Source organism: Phyllostomus discolor, chromosome 7 (assembly GCF_004126475.2).
Source record: "Phyllostomus discolor isolate MPI-MPIP mPhyDis1 chromosome 7, mPhyDis1.pri.v3, whole genome shotgun sequence".
Lineage (NCBI taxonomy): Eukaryota > Metazoa > Chordata > Mammalia > Chiroptera > Phyllostomidae > Phyllostomus > Phyllostomus discolor.
Window position 1 is genome coordinate 14,846,332 of NC_040909.2, and position 23,465 is coordinate 14,869,796.

Here is a 23,465-nt window from a genome sequence, read left to right on the forward strand (position 1 = left end):
AACAAAAATCATTCTGAAGAGCAATCTTGCAGGGTGTGGGAGGCAGCAACAAAGTGTAGAAAAGCCAGGAAAAAATACAAAACTTCAGTTTTCTTTTACCTGTTTTCATGAATCCTGGATGCTCAGCAATGTTTGAACTATTTAATAGCTTCACAGCTTTCCGGTAATTGCCTCTTAGGTACTCAAAATTGCTTTTAAGAAACAGAGAAGGTGCAGACTGCAAAGAAAATGTAAGTTACAAGTTGTTTTCAGACCCAGTGAGGTCACAACCACACTGTTGTGCCGCATGTGTTCCAGGGCACAAACAAAGCGGTTAAGTCGGGTCACAGAACCCAGTCTCTCCCCCCGAAGTGCTCCCTGCTCAGGTGTAACTCACTCTGCATTGCAGTGATTTGTTTAACTTTTGTTTCTTCCCTGTGACTATGGCATCCTTTGAGGCAGGGGTCATGGGTTTGTTTGTTTGTTTTTTAAATCTCAAAAAAGTTTTTATGATGACTAGGCCCTAATTCTCCTCTTAGGTCTAGGCTACAATTGTTCTCAAAAATCACCTGGGTACTGACCCAGTGGCTAACCTGTATCCTGCTTGAGATTTTTCTAAGGTCAATTTTCCTGAACTATTCCTACTACAAACCATATCTCCTCATGATTTCATACTTCTTAAAAAAAAATTCTCACCTGAGGATACATGTTATTTATTATAGAGAGAGGGGAAGGGAGAAAGAGACAGAGAAATGTAGCTGTGAGAGAGAAACAAAGGTTGGTAGTCTCCCATGTGCTCCCTGACCAGGCATTGAACTCACAACCTAGGTATGTGCCTTGACTGGGAATCGAACCCACAACCTTTTGGTGTACAGGACGATGCTCCAACCAGTTGAGACACCTGGCCAGGGCATGATTTCATAGTTTTAGTTAACGGTTATCCTAAAAGCATCAAGATTGTTTTCAATACTGTCCCTTTTTACCACTGTCTTAAAAATTATTTTTCAGTGGGAGTTTGGGGTGAAGGGGGTGGAAGGAAGGAGTAATTATTATATCTGAAATACTCTAGCACTGGTCAAGTCAAAGGCACTGTCAAGCCAAAGGTCATTTGGAAGGGGCAGGTTTAGGCTACAGCTTGATTGTTAATTTTTAATAAATGTTTTCAATACAACCTAAAAAAAATCCTAGTGTCTAATAAAAATGTGTGTAAGTGAATTGTGGTAAACCACTCATAGAATACCGGGTAGTTATTTAAAATGGTTTGGAAGGCTTTATGTGGAGGGGAAATGCTTGTTATAATTTTAAGTGAGAAACACATTACATTAAATGGTAGGAGACACAGTATGATCACTACTTCACAATCTCTACCAAGGCTTATACCTGGCAGTGTAATCTACTATGACAGACTAAGACAGATGATTTAAACTGACAAATACAAATTGTCTGAATAAAAAAACTTCAGAACATGAAAGCCAACAACTGAAATAAAAAGTCAAGAAGAAACTCACATTTCCAGCTGTGTTCATGACAGACTTGATCTCCCTTTTGCACGCTTTCAGAGACTTCATTTGGATGTACGCTCTTACTTTGTACTGCCAGAGGGAAAATGCTGGAATGTAAAAACTGGGGAGGACTTACACCTTCTCAAGTGGGTCTCCTTTCTCGTTAAGGAAATCAAACCCAATTTGTTTACAACATAGTTATGCCAGTTGCTTGCAAAAGCAAGTTTAAATTTATTTTAAATCTATTTTTACTGTGCTCTTGGAACATACTCTAAAAAACTGAAAACGTGGTAGAATAAAATTTATACAGAAGTTCCAAGCAAAAATCCTACTGATTCTTATCTGTACATGGCTAATGAATAGTGAATTTTAAAATTCTACAAACTGATTTTATCACCTAATACACTCCCAGACCATTTTTCTCAATCTTCTACCGAGTAAATAAATGATACTGCATTATCATCTTAAGCAAAGTATATTTAGAAGGATTAAATGTGCTTCTAAACTTCAAGTACTTCAGTACTTCAAAGCCAAATAAATATACATGCCTTAAATGACTTTCTGCCTTCATTGATCTACAGCATTCTTCATCACTTGTAAGCACAAGGAAATACGCGTGATGCATAACTTCTCTTAAAATTTATGTTACCTGGTGTATCTTTGATTTTGCAGCTTCTATTAGAGCTCCACTTTCAGCTTTATGATTGGATCCGTCTTTGTTGGTGTTATTACCCGTCTGTAGGGCAGTGAAACAAAGTTAACCAAAATCAAATATCTTTTGACCATAAACTAAATCACTGATTTCCAACTGAGTTCATCAGAATCACCTAGAGAGCATTTTTTTTAATATAAGAGAAAATTAGAACCTTTTTCTAATTTATTTCTATTTTTTGTTTTTTTTATTGTATTTTTTCCCCATTACTCTTCAGTCTTATACTCCCTACCCCCTGCCCCCTGGCAATCACCACACTGTTGCCCGTGTCCACGAGTCCTTTTTCCTTTTTGCTGAATCCCTCCACCCCCTGACCTCCCTACCCCACCCTGTCATCCCGATCTCTATCTGTGAGTCTGTCTCTATTTTGCTTGTTAGTTCAGTTGATTCCTTAGACTCCACATGTAAGTGAAATGATATGTAGAGAGCATTTTTAAAATTGAGAATGCCAGGTCCCAGGCCCACAGATTGAGGTTTAATAATGTGGAGTGGGCATCAGGAAACTCTACCTATGAGAAGCTCACTGTCGAGCACCATCACAGACTAGGTTTAAAATTCACGGATATTACTCAGGCAGAGCTCAGATCACCTTTCTAAAACCCAGAAGTGATCATATCATTCCCCTCTTAAAAATTTTCTCTGGCACAACACTGCCAACATCATACTCGAAATTCCGAGCAAAATATTCAAAACCGTTCACAGCATGATCCCTATTTGAGCTGCCAATGGCATCTCCTGTTGACCTCCATCACCTCTCTCAGGCACTGCTACCCATTTCAGATTGCCCGAGTTCCTCCAGCACACCACTGCCACCCCATTTGTGCCGTTTTCCCTGCTGGGATGGCTCTCCTACTCCATCCTTCCTTTTCTGATTTGCCGAACTATCGGATCTGTGAAGAGGCCCCAATCAAACATCCTATTTCTCTGCAACATTCCCTAACCTGCTTCCTCCCACCCCATCCCTGAACAGATCTGCTCAGCGATTTGCGTTCCTTGAAAAGCAAGCACTGCAAGGTTTTCATCATTGTCACTTTAGTACCGAGCAGAGCACACAAGCATCTGTTGAACTGAATTATACTTCACCAGCTACTACAAACACTGAATATCAAATACTTTACTACTGCTTATGAATAATGCTAAGATCATTTAACTGAACTCTTATACACACACATTTGTTAAATTGAAAAAAAAAATGCCCTGGCTGGTGTGGCTCAGAGGACTGCACACCAGCCAGTGAACCAAAAGGCTGCCGGTTTGATTCCCAGTCAGGGCACATGCCTGAGTTGCAGGCCAGGCCCCCAGTGGGGGACTTGCAAGAGCCAACCTGATCGATGTTTCTTCAAATCACATTGATGTTTCTCTCCCTACCTTTCCCTCTCTCTGAAAAAATAAAATCTTAAAAAAAAAAGCAATGCTAAATGTTTATTTTTAAACTTCAAGAACTTATACAGATAGAAAGGGATGGACAATCTATTTTCTGCAAATACTCTATGTTTAACAAAAGGGCAGGTACGGGAAGAAAGGAGGACATCCCTTAAGGACTAGAAGCACAGGTAAACTGAAACACATGAGAATAAAATGCACTCCTAATGTGCACCAAGCCTCTTATCAGAACACGATTAAGCTTGATCATCATAAACTTGTGACCTTCTGAAGAACTTTAATAATGAAATTTTCCCTGGTGAAAACTACCCTATTTATCCAGATTATGAAATTTCATTGTCTTAATTCTAATTTTTACATTCTGCAAAACTAATATCCACGTATGAAAAGATGCTAACAAATATCTTTAGTCATTAGGGATATCAAAACTATTATGAGATCCCAGTTCACATCCACTGGGATGTCACAAATTTTGTTTTAAGAGATGGTAACAAGGTCTGGCAAGAATGTGGAGAAACTGGAACCCTCGTGAAGTTGTTGGTAGGAATGTAAACTAGTGCAGCTGTTTTTAAAGTCTGGCAGTTCCTCCTAAAATTAATCACAAATAATCACAGGTTGATGGAAGGAGATTTGACTTTGGGGGGTGAACACACTGCAATGTATGGATGATATATGATAGAATTGTACCCTTCAAGCCTATAATATATAATTTTATTAACCATTGTCACCCCAGTACATCTAATAAAGCTTAAAAAATTATAAAGCAAAAAGTTATATGATTGAGCAATTCCATTCTTAATTATATATCTAAAAGAATTTAAAATATATGCCCACACAAAAAAATTGTGTATAAATATTCATAGCAGCAGTATTTATAAACAGCCCAAAATGCAAAACAACCCAAATGCCCATCATCTATTGATGAATGAATAAAAAAAGTGGGGCATCCAAATAATGGAATATGATTTAGCCATAAAAAGGAATAAAATACACGGAAAAGGAAAAAAGTCCATGCCGTAACATGTAAAGGTTGAAAATAGTGTAAGTGAAAGAGGCTAACCACAAAAGACCACACATCGTACAATCCCACTGCTACAAAACATCCACAACAGGCAAATCCACAGAGGGAGAAAGGAGGCTCGTGGCTGCCTGGGGCTGAAGAAGGGGCAGCAAGGAATGACCACTAACTAACATGGGTTTACTTGTGGGGCATGAAAATGTTCTGGAACTCAGATTATGATGACTGTGCCACTCAGCAAGGACATAAAAACCACTGAACTGTATACACTGTAGAACAGTAAATTTTGTGCACGTGAATTATATTTCCTCCCTCCCTTTCTTGCCATTAATCAAATCTTTACTCCATCTGTCTCCATCTGGTTTATAAGCCTCCTCAGGGTAGGAATAATTTTTGGATTTTTTTTATTAAAAATATTTTTAATTGAGGTACAATTGATATACAAGATTGTACTAGTTTCAGGTATACAACATAATAATTTGATATCTGTGTATATCACAAAATGAATAAATCTAGTTAACATCTACGACCACACAACACAGTTACAAAATTTTTTTTCTTGCGATGAGCACTTTTAAAATCTACTCTCTAAGCAACTTTCAAATATTCAATACTATAGTCACCATCTGTACAGTGAGTTATATTTCAATAAATTGCAATTAAAATGATATTTAAAAACTACAAATATTAACTTGTATTCACATTTTAGTCTACTCACCTCATTCTTTCCATTTTTGTTATTGTTACCCTGTGAAATCATTTTTTCTAGGACAGCAAGAAGATGCAAAGCTTTCTCAGCTTGGTAAGTTAATATATACAGGTCTACAAGTAAAAAACACACCGCTTGTGCAAATTTTTCCTCTGGGGGGAAAATAAAATAGGAGAAGAAAAGTTACGATCGGAAGTGAAGCAAACATCTCAGAGCAGTCCTCCCTCCCGCTCCCCCACACAGAGCAGCTCTGGACCAAAGCCCAAGTCTTTACTGAAATGAACGTTTATCACCTGGACCCAAGATCGGAAACAACTACCACAGCCAACAACGCCATTCTATTAGGCATCTCAAGGCCTCTCATTTCAGGGATTCTAGTCACTGAACTTCCTTTGGCAAAATATCTACCAAACACCAGCACGTGAAGTGAGGAGTATTAGTGATACTTTATGTGGAAGGATATCTTAATTCCAGTACCTGCCTGGCTACTTACTAGATGTGTGGCTTTTACACTAAACCGAACGAATTTTGAGACCTCAGCTGGCCGACCTGTAAAATGGGGAAAACACTTTATCTGCCTGAAGGCAGGGGGGTTGGACCATGTGATCTCTCGAGGTTCCTTCTAACTCTAAAAAGGTCTATGACTCGAGGAAACATATTTTCTCTCAGCATAGAGAGAGGGGAAAAAGAAATAACTCGATCGCAGACACAAACGAAGCAAGGTGAGGATTGGGGGACATCAGAAAATCGCAACAGCCAAGAGAAAACGAGAGAGAAAAGGACATCAGAGGAAGAAGAGCCCAAGGAAGAGAGGAACGGGTAACCTGGTATGACATGACACTGTTTCCCTTCCTTTCAAAAAGACAGAAGGAAAAATAAGGATGAAAAGAAGGCTGCTGCACTCAAAATTTCAAAATTTCAAAAGCCCTTAAGAGCCTCCTAACAAGTCTTCCCGATTCCATTCTTGTTCTTACACACTAGCCAGAGTGGAATCCATTTAAAACTGAAATCCAGGCAGTTGATAAGCAAAGGTCACACCTCCTGCCCCTGGCTGCTTCTGAGTTCATTTCCTATCATCTGCCCACCTAGCCCCAATCACTTGGGTGCTCCTGCAGTTCCAGCCTCAGGGTCATCAGCCTCAAGGTCACCTCTGCAGATACTATTACCTCTGCTGGAATGCTTTTCCTCTAAAGAGTGGTATGGCTCACCTCATCTCTTCCTTCAGGTCTCTTTTCAAATACTGTCTTACCTCAGGTCTTCCTGGATTCCCTTATCTAAAAATAATATCCCCAGTCAATTTCTATCCTGTTACCCTATTTTTAGCTTTTCTTCACAGCATTCAGCTACCTCACAATGTATTTCTTGTGTTCCCGGCCCTCTCCCATTAGAATGTAAGCTTAATAAGGGGGAGGACCTCCTCTATGCCAGTCATTGCATTGTCTTCAGGTCCCTATGCCCAATAAGTATGTTAATTGAGGGATCCAAGTTGTAAAGTTTAAAAAATAACAATAATAATTTTTTTAAATAGAATGAATTCTTTTTTTTTTTAAGATTTTGTTTATTTATTTTTAGAGTGGGAAGGGAGGGAGAGAGAGAGAGAGAGAGAGAGAGAAACATCAATGTGCGGTTGCTGGGGGTTATGGCCTGCAACCCAGGCATGTACCTTGGCTGGGAATTGAACCTGCGACACTTTGGTTCGCAGCCCGCGCTCAATCCACTGAGCTACGCCAGCCAGGGCACAATAATAATTTTCAAAGAAAGAAAAATTCATTTGGATACTAATTGGTTCCTAGATTCCACTCAACCATAGCAGATTAGGAGGGTTTCATGAACCGTTCCGGAAATTCTGAAAGCCAGCTTTACAGAAACACATGTGTGCCATCCTAGGGGTGCAATTCTGACTTCCAGCTCTTCAGAAAAGAACTGGCGGCGCATTCCACACAGCTTCACCTCTGCCATCTCCCCTGGCCAGCCCATCCAGCCACCATGCCCTCAGGACTGGGGCGAAGAAGAGAATCGCGTTGGAAATGCGTCCCTGGAGCCAGTGAGCAGCCAAGCAGCTCAACCGGCTGTCAGCATGAGGGGGCTGTGACCCGCCCCAAAGCAGCACAGAGGAGACACCACGCTCCACCACGTTTCCTCTGCTGACCACATCAGCAGTCAGGTGTCTATAAATCACGAATTTGTACTCGCGCTGTGAATTTAAAAGAAAGTAACCACAGAGAAAACTGAAAAGTAACCATGGAGAAAAAGACAAAAACGTGAATCACAGTTGAAATTGGACTGCTTGTGGGGGGAAACGGACAGCTATCTCTAAACAACCATTTCCTGGGTCCGGCTCTGCTGCTTTATTTGCTTCCTCTTTTTTCCTTTGCCCTCACGTTTGTTCCTCCTCTTCAGGCTAGTAATTATAAACTAGTTAAGATGACAAGAAACCTAACACAGTTCTGTACTATCTACTGTACTTCAGTTAGGCAGGCAATAGACAAAATAAATGACGATGCTGTCCCCTAACACTCCAAAAAACCCCTTCCTTGCCCTGGCTGGTGTGGCTCAGTGGACTGAGTACCGACCTGTGAACCACAGGGGTCGCTGGTTCCAAACCCAGTCTAGGGCACTTGCCCGGGTTGTAGGCCAGGTACCTGGTAGAGGGTGCGCAAGAGGCAACCACACGCTGATGTTTCTCTCCCTCTCTTTCTCCCTCCCTTCCCAGCTCTAAAAACAAATAAAGTCTTTAAAAAAAAAAAAAGGAAAAGGAAAACCTGACAGCTCTTTCTCTTTCCTACTGACACGTAATAATCTGCTGTAGGCTACCTAGGTATAAACACCAGAAACCTCTGCAAGTACGGGAGGCTGGGGAGATTACTGACTTCAAAGATAACATACCAAAAGGTTCTATGAACTGATAAAGTTTTTCACCAACTGATATGGCTTCCGTATACTGCCGCAAATGATAAAGAATGACTGCTTGATTGTAATACAACATGCTGTTTTCAACATCATCTAATCCATCCATTTCTTCAACAGCTGAGTGGACCTATAAAACAATCAACAGGGATTATGCTCTAACAACAGTAAGAAAATAAAGAGCATAAATGAAAGAAATCTGTATGAATGAACAGGAACACGGGCCAACGTTTCTTACGCTGAGTTCTTCCACACTTTCAACAGGACCTCTAGATTTTAATGACTCTCACACACTAAAAAATCATTTAACTCATGGTTAAATTCTGTTTAGTAAAACACTTTGATGGCACTTTTTTAAGCACCTCGCACAAGGCAAGGTGATTCTCTTCCTGTGAAGATGCTTCAATGCCGAACTGCCAGCCTGGGTTCCGAGACGGACCCCCACTGTGGGATCCCCTCTGTGCAGACTCGTGAGCGGCAAGAGGCTACGTGCAGGGCGGGCAGGACTCAAAATGGCCTTTCCTGTGAGAGTGTTCCACAGTAAGTACACGTGAGCTTGATTCCGCTTTGTCACAACTAAAGGGACATTTAAACATGAACAAATAACAGCTAACTACCTATGTGCCAGGCCTGCTACGTCCACCTTCTCACAGAGAACCCCTCGTTTGATCCTCACCATGCCGCAAGAAGAACACAGACAACAATACCGTTTCTGTGTTATAAATAAGGGAACCAGCACAAAAAGCTGAACTATCTTGCCTAAGGCCGTATGGCTAGGAAGTATATTTTCTGATTTTCCTATTATGTTCAGGTTTTGTTTCCTTAATAAAAATGATGTTTTGAAGTAATGAACAAAATACACTTTGTCACACACACAGGCTTTTAATGGCTTTACTGGAAAACCCTAACATCGACATCTGACACCAAAAGTAAAAAAAATCACAACACTTTGCATTTTAAAGCTAGACAATCTGTATACCCTCTTCTGTAAGGGGCAGTAATAGGCTTTTAAGTTTTAACCAAATTTTGCAACTATTCTGTAATGCCGTGTAACACGTGAAACTGGAATTCTACCTAAATTAAAACTAATCATTCTTTGTCATTATGAAGATTGTAATATATTACTGAGCAACGTTAAGTAATTAATTCTAACACTGATATTATTTCCCTAAATTAGGCAGAACTTTCACGGTCATGGATTTAACCCTGGTTTGGCTAATGGCAATGACCTGGAAGGTTTCTGACATGTACGGATTTGTAACCAGACTTTTGCAGACTTCAGCCACCCACGTGGAGAGCTCGGCAGTGGGCTTCACATGCTAACCATCGGTTTTAGCTGGCCAACGGCGCATGCATTTCTGAGTCTGGAGCTCTTTACAATCCTCACTTATTGAGCCATTATCTACAAGTGACTAAAAATAGTCTCTTTAAATAGAGAAAACTCAATTGCCAAGGCAAGACAACACTTCTCGGTAGCTATGTAGTGGGGAGAGGGAGAGAGCCAAAGAAGGGTCACTTCTCAGCCAGAAAAAGGGGTTTTGGGGAAATTCAGGAGTTTTTGATTCAGCAATGGCGGAACTTACAACATGAATAACTCTGCCACATTTTCTGAGTCACTGAAATAATCCAGTAATTACCTCAGCCAAAACAAAAGCTCTTCACTGAGAGCGAGAAAATGTTAATGAAAGTGGAATGGGTTGAAAAGGCGTGTCACTGTGCCCAGGACATGTGGCTCGGCACAGAAGAACGATTCAGAGAAAGCCAGGAGACACAAGTCCAGTCACTTCTAGGGAACTCAAAGTGCTGGGAGGCACTCGAGAGGCTATTAAACCAACTTTACGAAGAAAACGGCTGGTGAAGCATTTCAGAGAGCAGTTTTCTTGGCTTGAGTTTGCAGGAGCCTCTAATTCTAAAAAAGGTTTTAAGGGTGAATTTGGGCTCAAAGACAAAGTAAACGTCTCCTGGAAAAATGTGTCTATGGGATCGTAGGTCACGTGTACCAGGTATCAACAAACATCATTTTTCCTTTGATTCTGGAGCTCCAGATCAAGTCAAGGTTAATAATATTAGCGTGATGATGAAATGTGATGACGTATGAATTTATAAAGACCGAGGCAGTTATAAAAACAGATTCAAGAGTCAGAAGGTCTACATGGACATGAACTAAGGGGGGAAGGGCGTTATTGGTGGCAGGGGGGATATAGGAAGAGAGAGGAATAAAAGGGAGAAAACTTGACAACTGTAATAGCATAATCCATATATTTAAAAAAAAAAAGAGACAGAAGGTTTGGTTCAAGTCCTGCTCCTCCCCTTCCAAACTATAAATTAAAATTATTCGGCTCCCTAAATCCTACTTTCAAAACTGAGAAAGCAAGTACCTGCCCTCATAATTGTGAGGATGACATAAGACATAAAAAGCACTTAATATGGAATTTTGAATCAAGTAAGCATTTAATAAATGTTGGCTAGTCTCATTTTCACTGAAAATTTTAAGAGGTTGAAAATGACTTTATTCCTACACGGAATATGAAGAGCCTAAAGGGGTCACTTATTTTTAACTATATCCTGTTTTAGGGTGATGCTCCACAGAACAGTGGTACCCGTGAATATAGGGAAGGGGCTCAGAAAGGTCTCAAGACCTTCTACAGTGCAAAGCAGGATTTAAAAGTGCAGGCCTTAGAGTCAAACAGAACTGGGTTCATGCAGCTCTTTTTCCTTTTTTAAAGATTTCACTTATTTACACTCTCTTTAGATAGAGAAGGAAAGGAGAAAGAAAGGGAGAGAAACAGCAATGTGTGAGAGATACATCCATTGGTTGCTTCTTGTACACCCCCAGCCATGGACCTGGCCCGCAACCCAGGCCTGTGCTGCCCTTGACCAGGAATCAAACTGGCGACCCTTCCACTTGCAGGCTGCCACTCAATTCACTGAGCCACACCAGCCAGGGCTCAGCTTTTACTACTTAAAAGCTTTCTGTCTTTGGACAATTTACACAAGCTATCTGTACCTCAGCTTTCCCACCTGTAGAATGAAAAAAACTATAGTAGCTACTTTAGGGCTTTTGGGAAGAATACATGTGAGGTTGTATACAATGTTCCTACCAGGGCCTTGTTACATAGTAAGCTCAGACTGTCTGCTAGTTGATCCTGTCACTGGCACGATCATCATCATATTAGCCCTCCTGCATATCAAAGGTTTAACCTTGTGATTTGAGAAATGTTGCTATTATGAAATGACCAATGAAAAAGGCAAGACCTAAACTACACAGAAATCGGAGTATCTTCTATTTAATCAACTAATCATCTCCTTATCCAAATGCTAAAGCAATTTGACATAATTGATAATCAGATCCTTAAGGGCTTAGCCACAGAACATATATGCATAACCTACAGACACAGACAATAGTGAGGTGACGGCCTGAGGGAAGGGGGTGCTGGGTGGAGACGGGAAAAGGGTAAGGGAAAGGTGGGTTTCTGTTAATAATGTCAACAATAAAAATAAAGTTTAAAATAAGGAAAAGCAGAGGAAGTGTATGGCTTTGCTGATTATTTCCTTGTTAGAACTGAGTTTCAGTGTGTTTTCTCTAGGGGAGTCTTTTGTCATTAAGTAATAATCCCTAGAATTTATTAAATAAATGCTCGGCAAGTTTAAAAACAACAATAATAGTCAGACCCTTGCAGTAATAAATTGTATCTCAGGAACTAAGCTTCTTCATATATTTGTACTTTAATTCTCTTTCAAAACTCCAAAGCTCATTCAAGTTTGGTATATTGGTCTACTCTGTTCAAGTTAAAAACCCAACAGAAAATAAAATCATGTAACATACCTTTCATTTTCCTGAAATATTAATTTTATACAAATAAAAGTAATCCCAAAGAAGTTTCAGGTATATTAAAAATGGTGCTGGAATATCAGAGGAGTCACATTAATTTTCCTTCACTATTTTTACTTCATAATTTAGAGAGCATAATATTTTTATAGCCAAATTCATTTCTGTATTACCTGATTCTTCAGCTGGTTAAGTGTTTGTCTCAAACTATCTGTTGTTGTTTGGTTACTTTTAAAAAACTCAGCTATTGCTGTATTTAAAATTATTTTATAATCGTCTTTGTTTATGTCTTGTAGGCAGGCAAGATGTTGAAGGCAGGCATCATAATTTCCAGCCTAGGACAAAAATGAAAACATAGTCACAAAATTACATATCAGCTCTTAGGCCTATATAATCATTTCAAAATAGATTTCACTCATGTCTATTTTAAAACTCTTTAAAAAGACAGAATTCCCCCAAATATACGAATTAAAGTCACTAGATCCGGGATGTCAAACTCATCTTCACCGGGGGCCACATCAGCCTTGCGGTTGCCTTCAAAGGGCTGAAATAAGTTTAGGATTGTATAAATGTAACTACTACTTCACTGGTAAGGAGCTGAAATTACATTTGGCCCTTTGAAGGCAGCTGCAAGACTGATGTGGCCCTTGGTGAAAATAAGTCTGACACCCCTGTGCTAGATGGGAAGCAATATTGATGTCAATTAAGGAACTGTGATGTCAATCATATCTCAATAAACTAAAAAGAAAGAAATTATGACTATATTTTCCTAAGAATCAAAATGTAACGATGCATGTGTACCATACCTATAAGATATAATAAAATATGTATGGTTAGATATACAATCTGTATATAATCTGCATAGCTCTAATCTATATAACTATATCTATATCTTATAGATAGATGTAAGATATGAGCATATTTTATAGATATAAGACATGTATATATATAAACTATACCCATATATATTGTAGTCATATTATATATATACATATATATAAGTATATATTGATACATATTGCTAGCAGGGTATAATAGCCAAGGCGATCCAAGGAGGGTAATGTGATTACTCTAAATTTTAATTTGTAGTTAATATACTTTGAATACCCAAGTATCTTGTTCTGCTTATATGTATGCAACTTGATAATCAAGTAAGTTTTTTTCATATCATTTAACGTCAGAAAAGCTGATATTTTGACAAACTTTTGGAGTTTCATTTCAAAGCACATTCAAGAAAAAATTTGAAGAGAGTAGTGAAATAAAAAGACTGACCCATATACTTATAAATCAAAATTTATTTTTTTATCTTTAAACATTTTATTTATTTATTTTTAGAGAGAGGGGAAGGGAGGGAGAGAAACGTCAATGTGCAAGAGAAACATCCATCAGTTGCCTCTCGCACGTCTCCAACTGGCACCCAGCCCACAATCCAGGAATGTGCCCCAACTGGGAATTGAACCTACGACCTTACAGTTCACAGACCAGCACTCAATCCACTGAGCCACTCCAGCCAGGGCACAAATCTAAATTTCAAAGACTTAAAAAAACAACACTGTGTATGTTAAAATGTATTTATGAAAACACAAAAAACTTGAGAATGGCTCAATTTCCTCCTTTTCCTTTCACCACAGTTAAACTCCAAAATGTTTTTATTTTAAAATTATACCTAGTTTCTAAACACAACTCTTGAATTGGTACAAGAAAAAAAAATAAGTTAAAAAATTCACTGTGAAACAATTCAATTCGTACTTGACAGATCCTTGAATGGAGCAGATTAAGAGAAACATTTCTTACCGTGAAAGCTTGGAAGGCATTGGTGGACAGCTCCTTCTCCTGGTCGGTGATTCCAGAGGGCTGACCTGTCCCTTCATGTTTCTCTGCTCCCTGATCTGCAAATAGACATGGTTTACAGTTCTTCAGAAATGACAACTATGCAGTGATGTGTCCCTAGTTTTCTTAGTTGTCTTTTTCCTCATGGAGTTGCCAAAGTTAAAGCTCTCTCCACCACAATGGCTAATGTTATGAGTAAGAAGACATTCCTCCAAAAATTTAACAAAGAAACGTTTCCCTCAGCTCTGGCTAAATTCAGTGAAAACCCACCATTACATAAGGATTATAGCTCTGCCCACCATGCATTAGGGCCAAGAATGTTGTGCTCCTTTATTTTTTCTTTAAACTTTATTTTTAGAGAGATGGCGGGAGGGGGAAAGAGAGGGAGAGAAACATCAACACAAGAAACAAACATTGATGGGTTGCCTCTCACATGCCCCCAGCTGAGGAGCTGGCCAGCAACCCAGGCATGTGCCCTGACTGAGAATCGAACTGGTGACTTTCAGTTTGCAGGCTGGCACTCAACCCACTGAGCCACACAGCCAAGGCCATGTTTCTCTTAATGTTTAAATTTTCATCATGAGCATATAGTATTACTTTTTTAAAAAGTTTTATTTTTAAATGCCTACCTAAAACTAATATAAGGTTTTAGAAGTGAGATAAGGAGTCTAGCGACTGCACGATGCATAGTGGGGGTTTCTAGATGTGTGAGAACTCATTAAAGTAGGTACACTTATGAAGTGATCATTTTTGTAACTTGCCAAGGTGTTCAAGAATTTAAGCTTCTATTTTCTACCAAAGGCAGGTTGGCTCACGTGGCCACTGCCATCATTATCCTCTAGGAACTATAAAAGTCTCCTAAAATCTTCCAGGAAAGGAGAGAAGCCAACTTGAAGAAATAAATAAGCTGGCAGACCTTGAAATTCCCATTTCTACTGACATTTCAAAGAGCTGAGCTCAGTGAGAGCCTTTTACATGTTAACCAACCATCATTTCATCTACATTCTTTCACATCAAGATAAAACTTAAAAAAACACTTCAGCTGGAATCACTATTTTTATTTCCCTTGTTATCTCTCCCCTTTTCAAGCTTTCTGCAAGGAATGGGTATTATTTGTATAATCAGTTTTTTAAATGTTTTTAAAAGTCATTTTTTTGTAACTGCTGACTTCTTACCAGAAAGAGTCTGCACATAATTCCACAACGTGTCTTTATTTGTCCAAAAGTAGTCTCCATTGCCAATTGAAAGGGTATAGGACCGTTCATCCATGAGCTTGACTTTCCTTTTACTGTGGCCCAGTGAACACGGCTGACCTGCTAGGCGTATGGAGCTCTTGGGCGCACAAACCTTGACACTCTTTAAACCAAAAGGTTTCATTTTGAACCAAGCAATTGCCTTTAGGTTTGAACTAAGTAGAAAAGAAACACACTGCTTTTCCAAAACTGAAAAACAGGCAGTTAACTGAAAGCATAGACACATTCCATTAAAAGAATGTTAATTCAAATCTGACTGGAGGACCATCTTCCACACAAGCTACACTTTTCCAAATATAACTCCACTAATGTTCAAGAAAAGAAATCTTGTTCCAAAGAAAACAGGATTCTTAAGGCCTAAGGACATTGCCACACTCACAAAATAATATTGATGCCTTTGTGAAGGGAAATTTTAAATAAGGACGCTATTGCAAAGAAAAATAATTCAGGTTTACCGAAGTTACAATCCAGCTAAGGCTCACACACCTCACATGTGGCTTTCTATCACTTGAACAAGTACACCTGTCTGATCAAAACCCTTAATATACTGGCTGATTTTTACACACCTCAGAGAAATAACATGCGGCCAGCAATGCTGCAGACTGAGCACCCTGTCCGGCGCTGCAGAAATGAAGGAGCAGAACACCAAGAACCAAGAATATATCAGCTCGCTTTGGGGAAGACAGGCAAGCAGAACTACCACTGCCAATGAGTATTTTTATTTTCACATCTAAGAGTAGTTTTATGCACAGAGAAAAGACTTACTCCATTTTTCATATTAATACTTGATTTATTAACGTTATAAATTCAAAAAGCCTAGATTTTCCTTAAACTTCTACATTCAACTTCGATGGCATATTCTATTTGGAGTTTTCATTTGAAAGGGCTGTGATGAATGTTTGATTGTATTTACAAAGTTAAATGCCTTCAAACATAAAATTTTTATTTTAAATAACTTAATACATTCAATTTTAAGTATAACTATTTAATTTAAAAGGGCAAAATTTTCTGAAAACAACTTATAAATCTAAAAAATTAGATTTATGAAAAGTTACACAGGTACTCTTTTTCCCCCCAGGCACTCTTTAACGTCAATGCAAATGTATAAATGCAGTAAGGTTTCAACTTATAAATGTAGATCAACTGTTCACTCCATCATACATTTTAAATTGGAATCATAAGACCAGAAATATTACTCTTGATTCTTAAATATTAAAAATGGTTAAAAAAATCAAATGTAAGTCACTACATCAATTCCCTAATCTGAAAACTGGTAAAATGAAAAGGATGAATTAAATTTTTAGCATTTAACATGACTTTTTGGGAAGAATTATAGTTTATCTCCAGTTGATATGGAAGAGCTATTCTTCATAGCATACCTGCTAATAAATGTAGACACAGTAATAGAATTACGGAAAGTACCATTCTGCAATCCACAATATTACAACTTATTAAGGCCAGCACTGAATCCACTGAGCCACACCAGCCAGGGGGGTTTTATACCGCTTTTATGTGTTATACAGGGACACAAACCTTGTGACCCTTCCACTCCCCCTTCAATTTTTAACTTTGGTCGATGCCCCATCTACTCTGGGACACTCATCCCTTTATGATTTGGGTGACGCACAACTCAGGGTGTGAGAGCTGCTGGCTGATCAGCTGCTGAGAAGCCACAGAACCTGGAATACAGGTACATTTGTCTCCAGGAGGTAAGTTCTGACCAACTGGAAACAAAAAACGGGAGGAAGCTGGACAGATAAATCATCCCTTCCTTCTCTCACAGGGACTATTCCGACATGTAGCTTCTCCAGGTGGCCTCTGTTTCTTCCCAGCTCAAGGCGAGACAGTGCCCAGGGAGGGAATATATTACATTTTCCTCTGCCTTCCTTCCTTCTCTCCATCACTTTCACTACCCTGGCCTTGTACCTTCCAAATAAAAAGTTAGCACCCTAATCAGGTTTTGCTCCACAGAAGACGTGGGCTAAAATATACACCTTACCTCAGTTCATCCTCACAAGCTACAATCCTGTGAGGTAAATAAATTAGAAAGTGATAAGGACTAAATTAGGAAAATATTAGGACCCCTATTTGACAAATCAAGAAACTGAGGCTTAAGCAAGAGGCTTGCTCCCAAAAAGCAAGGCTTTCTGCTTACCTATCATGCTCAATCAGTCACAAATTCTGCCAATTTTACTCCCTAAATGTTTCTCCCAGCTGCCTCTCCTCTCCATCCTACCACTACCCTAAAGCACTGTAATACTAGCCGGCCTTTTAAATACCAAGGTCTGAGATGACCTCATTTAACCCTTTACCAACTCCTCGAGGTACACATTATCTTTTCTATTCTACACACAGGAAAGCTGAGACATCAAAAAGGTTTCTTAAAATTTGCCCAAGGTACCACCCAAGGTGTTTGGTATCACAAACAACAAATGGTGCCACTAGAGTGAACCTAGGCTGTCTGATTTCAAACCCTGTGTTCCTAACTCTTTATCAATGGTCACCTGGCTCAGTTAAAACATAAATCAGATCACATCATGCCCTTGCTGAACTCTCCCAGGGGCTTCCCACTAGAATGAATTCAAATTGTTTCCATGGCTTACAAGGCCCGACACAAGCTATCCCCTGCCACACCTCTGACTCCATCTCCCGCCCTGTTGCCTTCACTCACCATGCTACAATATGTATCAAGTTCTTCCTCTATGCCAACCATTGTTCCAGGTGCTGGAGAGAGAGCATCACTAACACAGACCAACGTCTCTTTCCTCAAGGGCTCTTCTCACTGTTCTTTGAACATTCCCCGTATGTTGCTCCTCTTACCTGGACCATTCTTCCCCCCCATGGCTGGCTCTTTATCTTTAGGGTCTCTGTTCAAATGTTACCCCTAACCAATATATTCAAAGTAGAAACTTGCTCTTAGTTATCCTCCATCCTCTTACTCATTTTTCTTTTCTGCACAATATTTATCATAACTTGAAGTCATAATTACTTATTTTGTTTAAACGTATGGGCTTCTTTTCTTACCTAATGAAGAACAAGCACACAAGACCCTCCATGAAAAGGGCCCCGGGCTCAGGAGCTCGGAGAGGCAGAGCTTATAGACTAGATTTTGAATGAAGAGTGTGCACACCAGACAGAGAGGAGAAAGCAGGGCATTACCACTCAGCAGCTCAGAAGAACACAATGCTTTCCAAAAGAGCCACTTTGGGTGTGAAGAGCTAGAGAGGCTGCAATAAACAAGAGCTGGAAATAGTCTGTGAAGAGCCTCACAAATGATATTAGTGGTGAGATTTTGATGCACACAAAAGATGGTACCGTCTCAGAATGTTTATGGGTAGGGGACTGATGCGATCCAATTAATGTTCTGGAAATGAACAGGCAGCAGTGAGAAGAATGGACTGGATAAGGAAGAGGCAAACATCCGTCAAGAGGCTGCTTAAAGTTAGAGAGACCCCATTAAGAGATAAAGGCCAGAAACACAGCACTGGAGATGGAGATGGAGAGGAGGAATAGAGAAATGCAAGCCTGCCACACTGCACACTCATTTACTTAATACAAACCCGACCTTGTTATAAAGGTAGGAAGTTTCCTATATTGTGGCCTATAACTTAAACCAATCAAAGAAACAGCCTCTTAATCATTTAAAAAAGTATCCCTCTACTACAGCAATTACATAACTCTTCACAAGTGGGAGTGCCGCTGTAACAGGTCTGTCTCTAGCAGACGGAATAATAGGTCCTCAAAGGCAGGGAGTATGTCATATCTGCTTCTTCAACATCTAAGGCAGCAGCTGGCACTCAATCTTTGAGAAAGAATGAATGAGTAGAAGAATGCTTTATGACTGTGATAGGACTTGAAAACTAGATGAGCTTTTCTTAAAGTATATTTTATTGACTATACTATTACAGTTGTCCCTCCCCCCCCTTATTCCCCTCCACCCTGCACCCCCCCCCCCCCATATTCACCCTTTTAGTTCATATAAGTTCTTTGGCTTCTTCATTTCCTATACTATTCTTAACCTCCCCATCTACTTTCTGCCTACCATTTATGCTACCTATTCTCTGTACCTTTTCCCCTTCTCTTCCCCTTCCACTCCCCTGTTGATAACCCTCCATGTGATTTCCATTTCTGTGGTTCTGTTCCTGTTCTAGTTGTTTGCTTAGTTTGCTTTTGTTTTTGTTTTAGATGTGGTTGTTAATAATTGTGAGTTTGCTGTCATTTTACTGTTCATATTTGTTATCTTCTTTTTCTTAGATAAATCCCTTCTACATTTCATATAATATGGCCTGGGTGATGATGAACTCCTTTAACTTGACCTTATCTGACAAGCACTTTGTCTCCCTTCCATTCTGAATGAAAGCTTTGCTGGGTAGAGCAATCTGGGATGTAGGTCCTTGCCTTTCATGACTTGGAATACTTCTTTCCAGCCCATTCTTGCCTGTAAGGTCTCTTTTGAGAAGTCAGCTGATAATCTTATGGGAACACCCTTATAGGTAATTGTCTCCTTTTCTCTTGCTGCTTCTAAGGTTCTCTCCTTTATTTTTAATCTTGGGTAATGTGATTAGGATGTGCCTTGGTGTGTTCCTCCTTGGGTCCAACTTCTTTGGGACTCTCTGAGCTTCCTGGATTTCCTGGAAGTCCATTTCCTTTGCCAGATTGGGGAAGTTCTCCTTCATTATTGTTCAAATAAGTGTTCAATTTCTTGCTCTTCCTCTTCTCCTTCTGGTACCCCTATAATTCGGATGTTGGAATGTTTCAAGATGTCTTGGAGGTTCCTAAGCCTCTCCTCATTTTTTTGAATTTTTGTTTCTTCAATTCTTTTCTGTTTTGTTGTTTCTTTCTTCCTTCTGGTCTACACCATTGATTTGAGTCCATTTCCTTCCCATCACTTTTGGTTCCCTGTACATTTTCCTTTATTCCACTTAGCATAGCCTTCATTTTTTCATCTAATTTGTGACCAAATTCAACCAATTCTGTGAGCATCTTGATTACCAGTGTTTTGAACTGTGCATGTGATAGGTTGGCTATCTCTTCATTGCTTAATTGTATTTTTTCTGGAGCTTTGATCTGTTCTTTCATTTGGGCCATTCTTTTTTTTTTTCAGTGCACCTGTTACATATAAGGGGCAGAGCCTTAGGTGTTCACCAAGGCGGGGCAACCCAGGTCGCTGTGAGGCTGTCTGTGGGGGAGGGGTCCAAGAGGGAACAGTGTTGCTTGCTCTGCTCTCTGCTGGATTTCAGTCACTTCCCTCACTACCCAAAATCAAATTGGGCCCTTCTGGTGCTGATTCCTGGGTGGGTGGGCTTGTGTACATTTTAACACCCTGCAGGCGCTCCAAGGAACTCTCCTGTGAGTCTGGGAGTTTCTCCTGCTGCCGCCTCAACCCCCACTGGTGTTTTCAATCATTGGTTTGAGGTTTTATTTCCCCGAGCTGGGGCCCTGGGTTGCACAGTCCGTCTCGCTCCCCAGGTGTTTCTCCTGGTTTATCTGCATGTGAACGTAGGACCGCCAGCTCCACCAGCTGCAGCCTTGCTGCAAGTCCTCTCCACCCAGCTGCCCGTCTCCTCCCCTCCTACCAGTCTGGATGAATGTTTCTTCTTTAACTCCTTGGTTGTTGGACTTCCATACAGTTTGATCTTCTGTCAGTTCTTGTTGTTTTTTGTTTTTAAATTATTGTTGTTCTTCTTTTGGTTGTGTGAGGAGGCACAGTGTGTCTACCTACGCCTCCATCTTGGTCAGAAGTCTCAAAACTAGATGAACTTTAACCCTAAAAAGGTCATTCCGTAAAGTGGAATGGTAATGGGTTAACAGGTATGGTAAAACTAGGAAATAGAAACACTGTCCTAAATTAAGAAGAAAAATGTTGGTCCCCTTGGTCCAGCCTTGGAAAAGTCAAGCTTATTCCCTGCCTGAAACCTTCTCCCCACCCTCACATCTGTTTCCCTCACTCCTTTTCATTCAGCTGCTTACTCAAATATTACCTCACCAGAGGCTTTCCCTGACCAGCCCACCTAAAATCATAGTGCACTCTGATCCTCACTTTCTAAACCTTTTCTGTTATTCTTTAACAGATTACCAAAGAGATCCTCTAATGATTTTATTTACTTGTATCTGTATGAGGATGGGCTCACTTTATTTCAAATCAAGTTTATCTGTTGGCTGTTAAGATCAGGACCTACTAAAACCCACAGTGCACTGAGGTTTTCTTTTCCTTTCTTTTAAAAATTAATTTCACTATAAAGTCTAAGAGCCAACTCTAACTCCTCTTAAGTTTCTTCTAACCAAACGTGGATGTCACAGAGATCATTAAGTTTTTTTTAAAAAAGATTTTATGTATTTATTTTTAGAGAGAAGGGAGAAAGAGGGAAACATGGATGTGTGGCTGCCTCTCACGCGCCCCCTACTGGGGACCTGGCCTGCAAGCCAGGCATGTGCGCGACCAGGAATGGAACCAGAGATCCTTTGGTTCGCAAGCGGGGCCTCAATCCACTGAGCCACAGCAGCCAGGGCGAGATCATTAATTTCTTACTGTAAACACATGCCGCCACACACTCCCAGTAGTAGGCAGGAAAGAGTTTTATATTCCTTAGTGGAAAAGGTTCTAGAAATGGAACAGTAATTCATAAACAAAATCGAGATTAATCACACAGCAAAGAACTAGGGGAAAACAGGTTCTAAATGCAAGATGTTAGCACAGGGCATAGTGGCACACTATAATGTCAAGTCTATTTAAATAGTGGTTTCCTGACCAGAGGCAGACTGATGAGGCCAAAACAACACAGGTGAGTGACTGTTAGCCTGAGCCAGGGATCACTGAGGCAGCTCTGAGTTCCGGGGTGAATTTTCCTTGCTCTACTTTCCCCATTGGGAAGTCGAAACCTGTATGAAGTGGCTAAATAAATTTAGGGTTTTTTAGCCTGAGATATTCTGGACCGGGGTGGGGTGGGGCAAAGACAGGCAGTAGCGACCTCAAGCTGCAGTTGGGTAAGAAACTCCTGGACCTGGAGCCCAAAGACTCACATTGGCGAGGGAGGAGAAGGGGAGCAGAAATGCACGCCCAAATTAACGTTGCCCTCGAGTCCCCACACCCTAGTTCCCACTCGGGGGCCCTTCTCCTCCGCGCGCAGGGTCTGCCTACCCCCGCGTGTCCTGCCTTCTCAGCGCGCAGGGCACCGGCGCCTCACCTGCAGGCTTGTCTGAAGCCATCTTCCCGCCTCGGCCTGGGTTCTTCCTTGCAGGTGGCGTGGCCTCGACTCCAGCTGCCCGGCTGGCCCCACTCCTGGAACTCTAAGGACGAGTCAGTGCTCACCCAGGTTCCTGGCCCCTGAGTTCCGGCCTGGAGAGTGGGCAGGCTGAGGAAGTGACGAAAGCTAGTTCGCGTCGTCTAGCAACAGCAGCGGCATCGCCGCCCAGGAGACGACACTGCATCCTGCCATATACTGCCTCCGCCCCGCGAAGCTCCCAACAACGCTACTTCCGGGGGGCGTTGGCCAGCGTGGGAACTGAGGCTGGCCCCGCCCCACGTTGGCGTCCCCACCCCTGCGGTGTTTGCGCGCGCGCGCGCACTTCTGAGCGCGTGCTGGGTAGACTGGGTGGGTGGTGCGCTCCGCTGCCTTTTGCTTATCCTGGTTAAAATACTTCAGTGTCAGCACTCCAGTCCTCCGTCTTATATAAAATCATCATAGCCATACGTATGTGCTAAGCATTGAGCCTTGTACTTTGTGTTACTTTCTCATTGATTTCCCGCGACTCCGTAAGAAAGCACTGTTGTGTTTCCCACTAAAAAACAAAACATTTTATTTTAGAATAGTTCCAGACTCACAGAAAAGTTGCAAAAATGGATACATAGAATTCCTGTATACTCTTCACCTGGTATGCCCTGTTGTGAACATCTTAATTATTAAAATACTTTGGTACACTCTTCACATTCAAGAAAACACTTTGATTGGTATATTTCTATTAACTAAATTCAACAGGTTTTTAAAAAATTTTGCCATTTTCCTACCAAGTTGCCTTTCTATTCCAGGAATGGGATACCACATTACATTTACTCATCATGTCTTCTTAGGCTATTTTCTAATTTTAATTTGTCACTGTTTTTATTGAGGTGTAACTGACATATATTAGTTTCAGGTGTATAACATAATGATTTGATATTTTTATTTATTTCAAACTGATCACTACAATAAATCTAGTTAACATCCTTCACTATATATAATTGTAGTTACAAGTAATTCTTTTCTTGTGATGAGAAAAATTTTTCTTAATATAAAAACTTTTAAGATTTTCTCCCTCAGCAATTTTCAAATACTCACTAGAGTATTGTTAACTATAGTCATCACG

The 23,465-nt window shown here is 40.4% G+C and overlaps 1 protein-coding gene across 4 annotated transcripts in view; it reads right to left on the bottom strand.

The window, feature by feature from the left end:
* Window positions 1-22,499, bottom strand: part of CNOT10 (CCR4-NOT transcription complex subunit 10) — a 59,550-nt gene extending 37,051 nt beyond the window's left edge. The window contains exons 1-9 of one of the 4 annotated variants that reach the window (XM_036030556.1): window positions 22,307-22,499; window positions 16,656-16,801; window positions 13,834-13,928; window positions 12,213-12,374; window positions 8,190-8,340; window positions 5,313-5,455; window positions 2,131-2,217; window positions 1,488-1,571; window positions 100-217 (exon numbers count right to left, since the gene is read on the bottom strand). In XM_036030556.1, the coding sequence (XP_035886449.1) occupies window positions 100-217; window positions 1,488-1,571; window positions 2,131-2,217; window positions 5,313-5,455; window positions 8,190-8,340; window positions 12,213-12,374; window positions 13,834-13,928; window positions 16,656-16,707 (892 nt within the window). In that variant the 5' untranslated portion in view covers window positions 16,708-16,801; window positions 22,307-22,499. Of the gene's footprint in view, window positions 1-99; window positions 218-1,487; window positions 1,572-2,130; window positions 2,218-5,312; window positions 5,456-8,189; window positions 8,341-12,212; window positions 12,375-13,833; window positions 13,929-15,044; window positions 15,262-16,655; window positions 16,802-22,306 lie in introns of those variants that run through there. The other 3 variants (XM_036030555.1, XM_028518362.2, XM_028518361.2) reach the window with 3 other exon arrangements.
* Window positions 22,500-23,465: the final 966 nt, after the last annotated feature.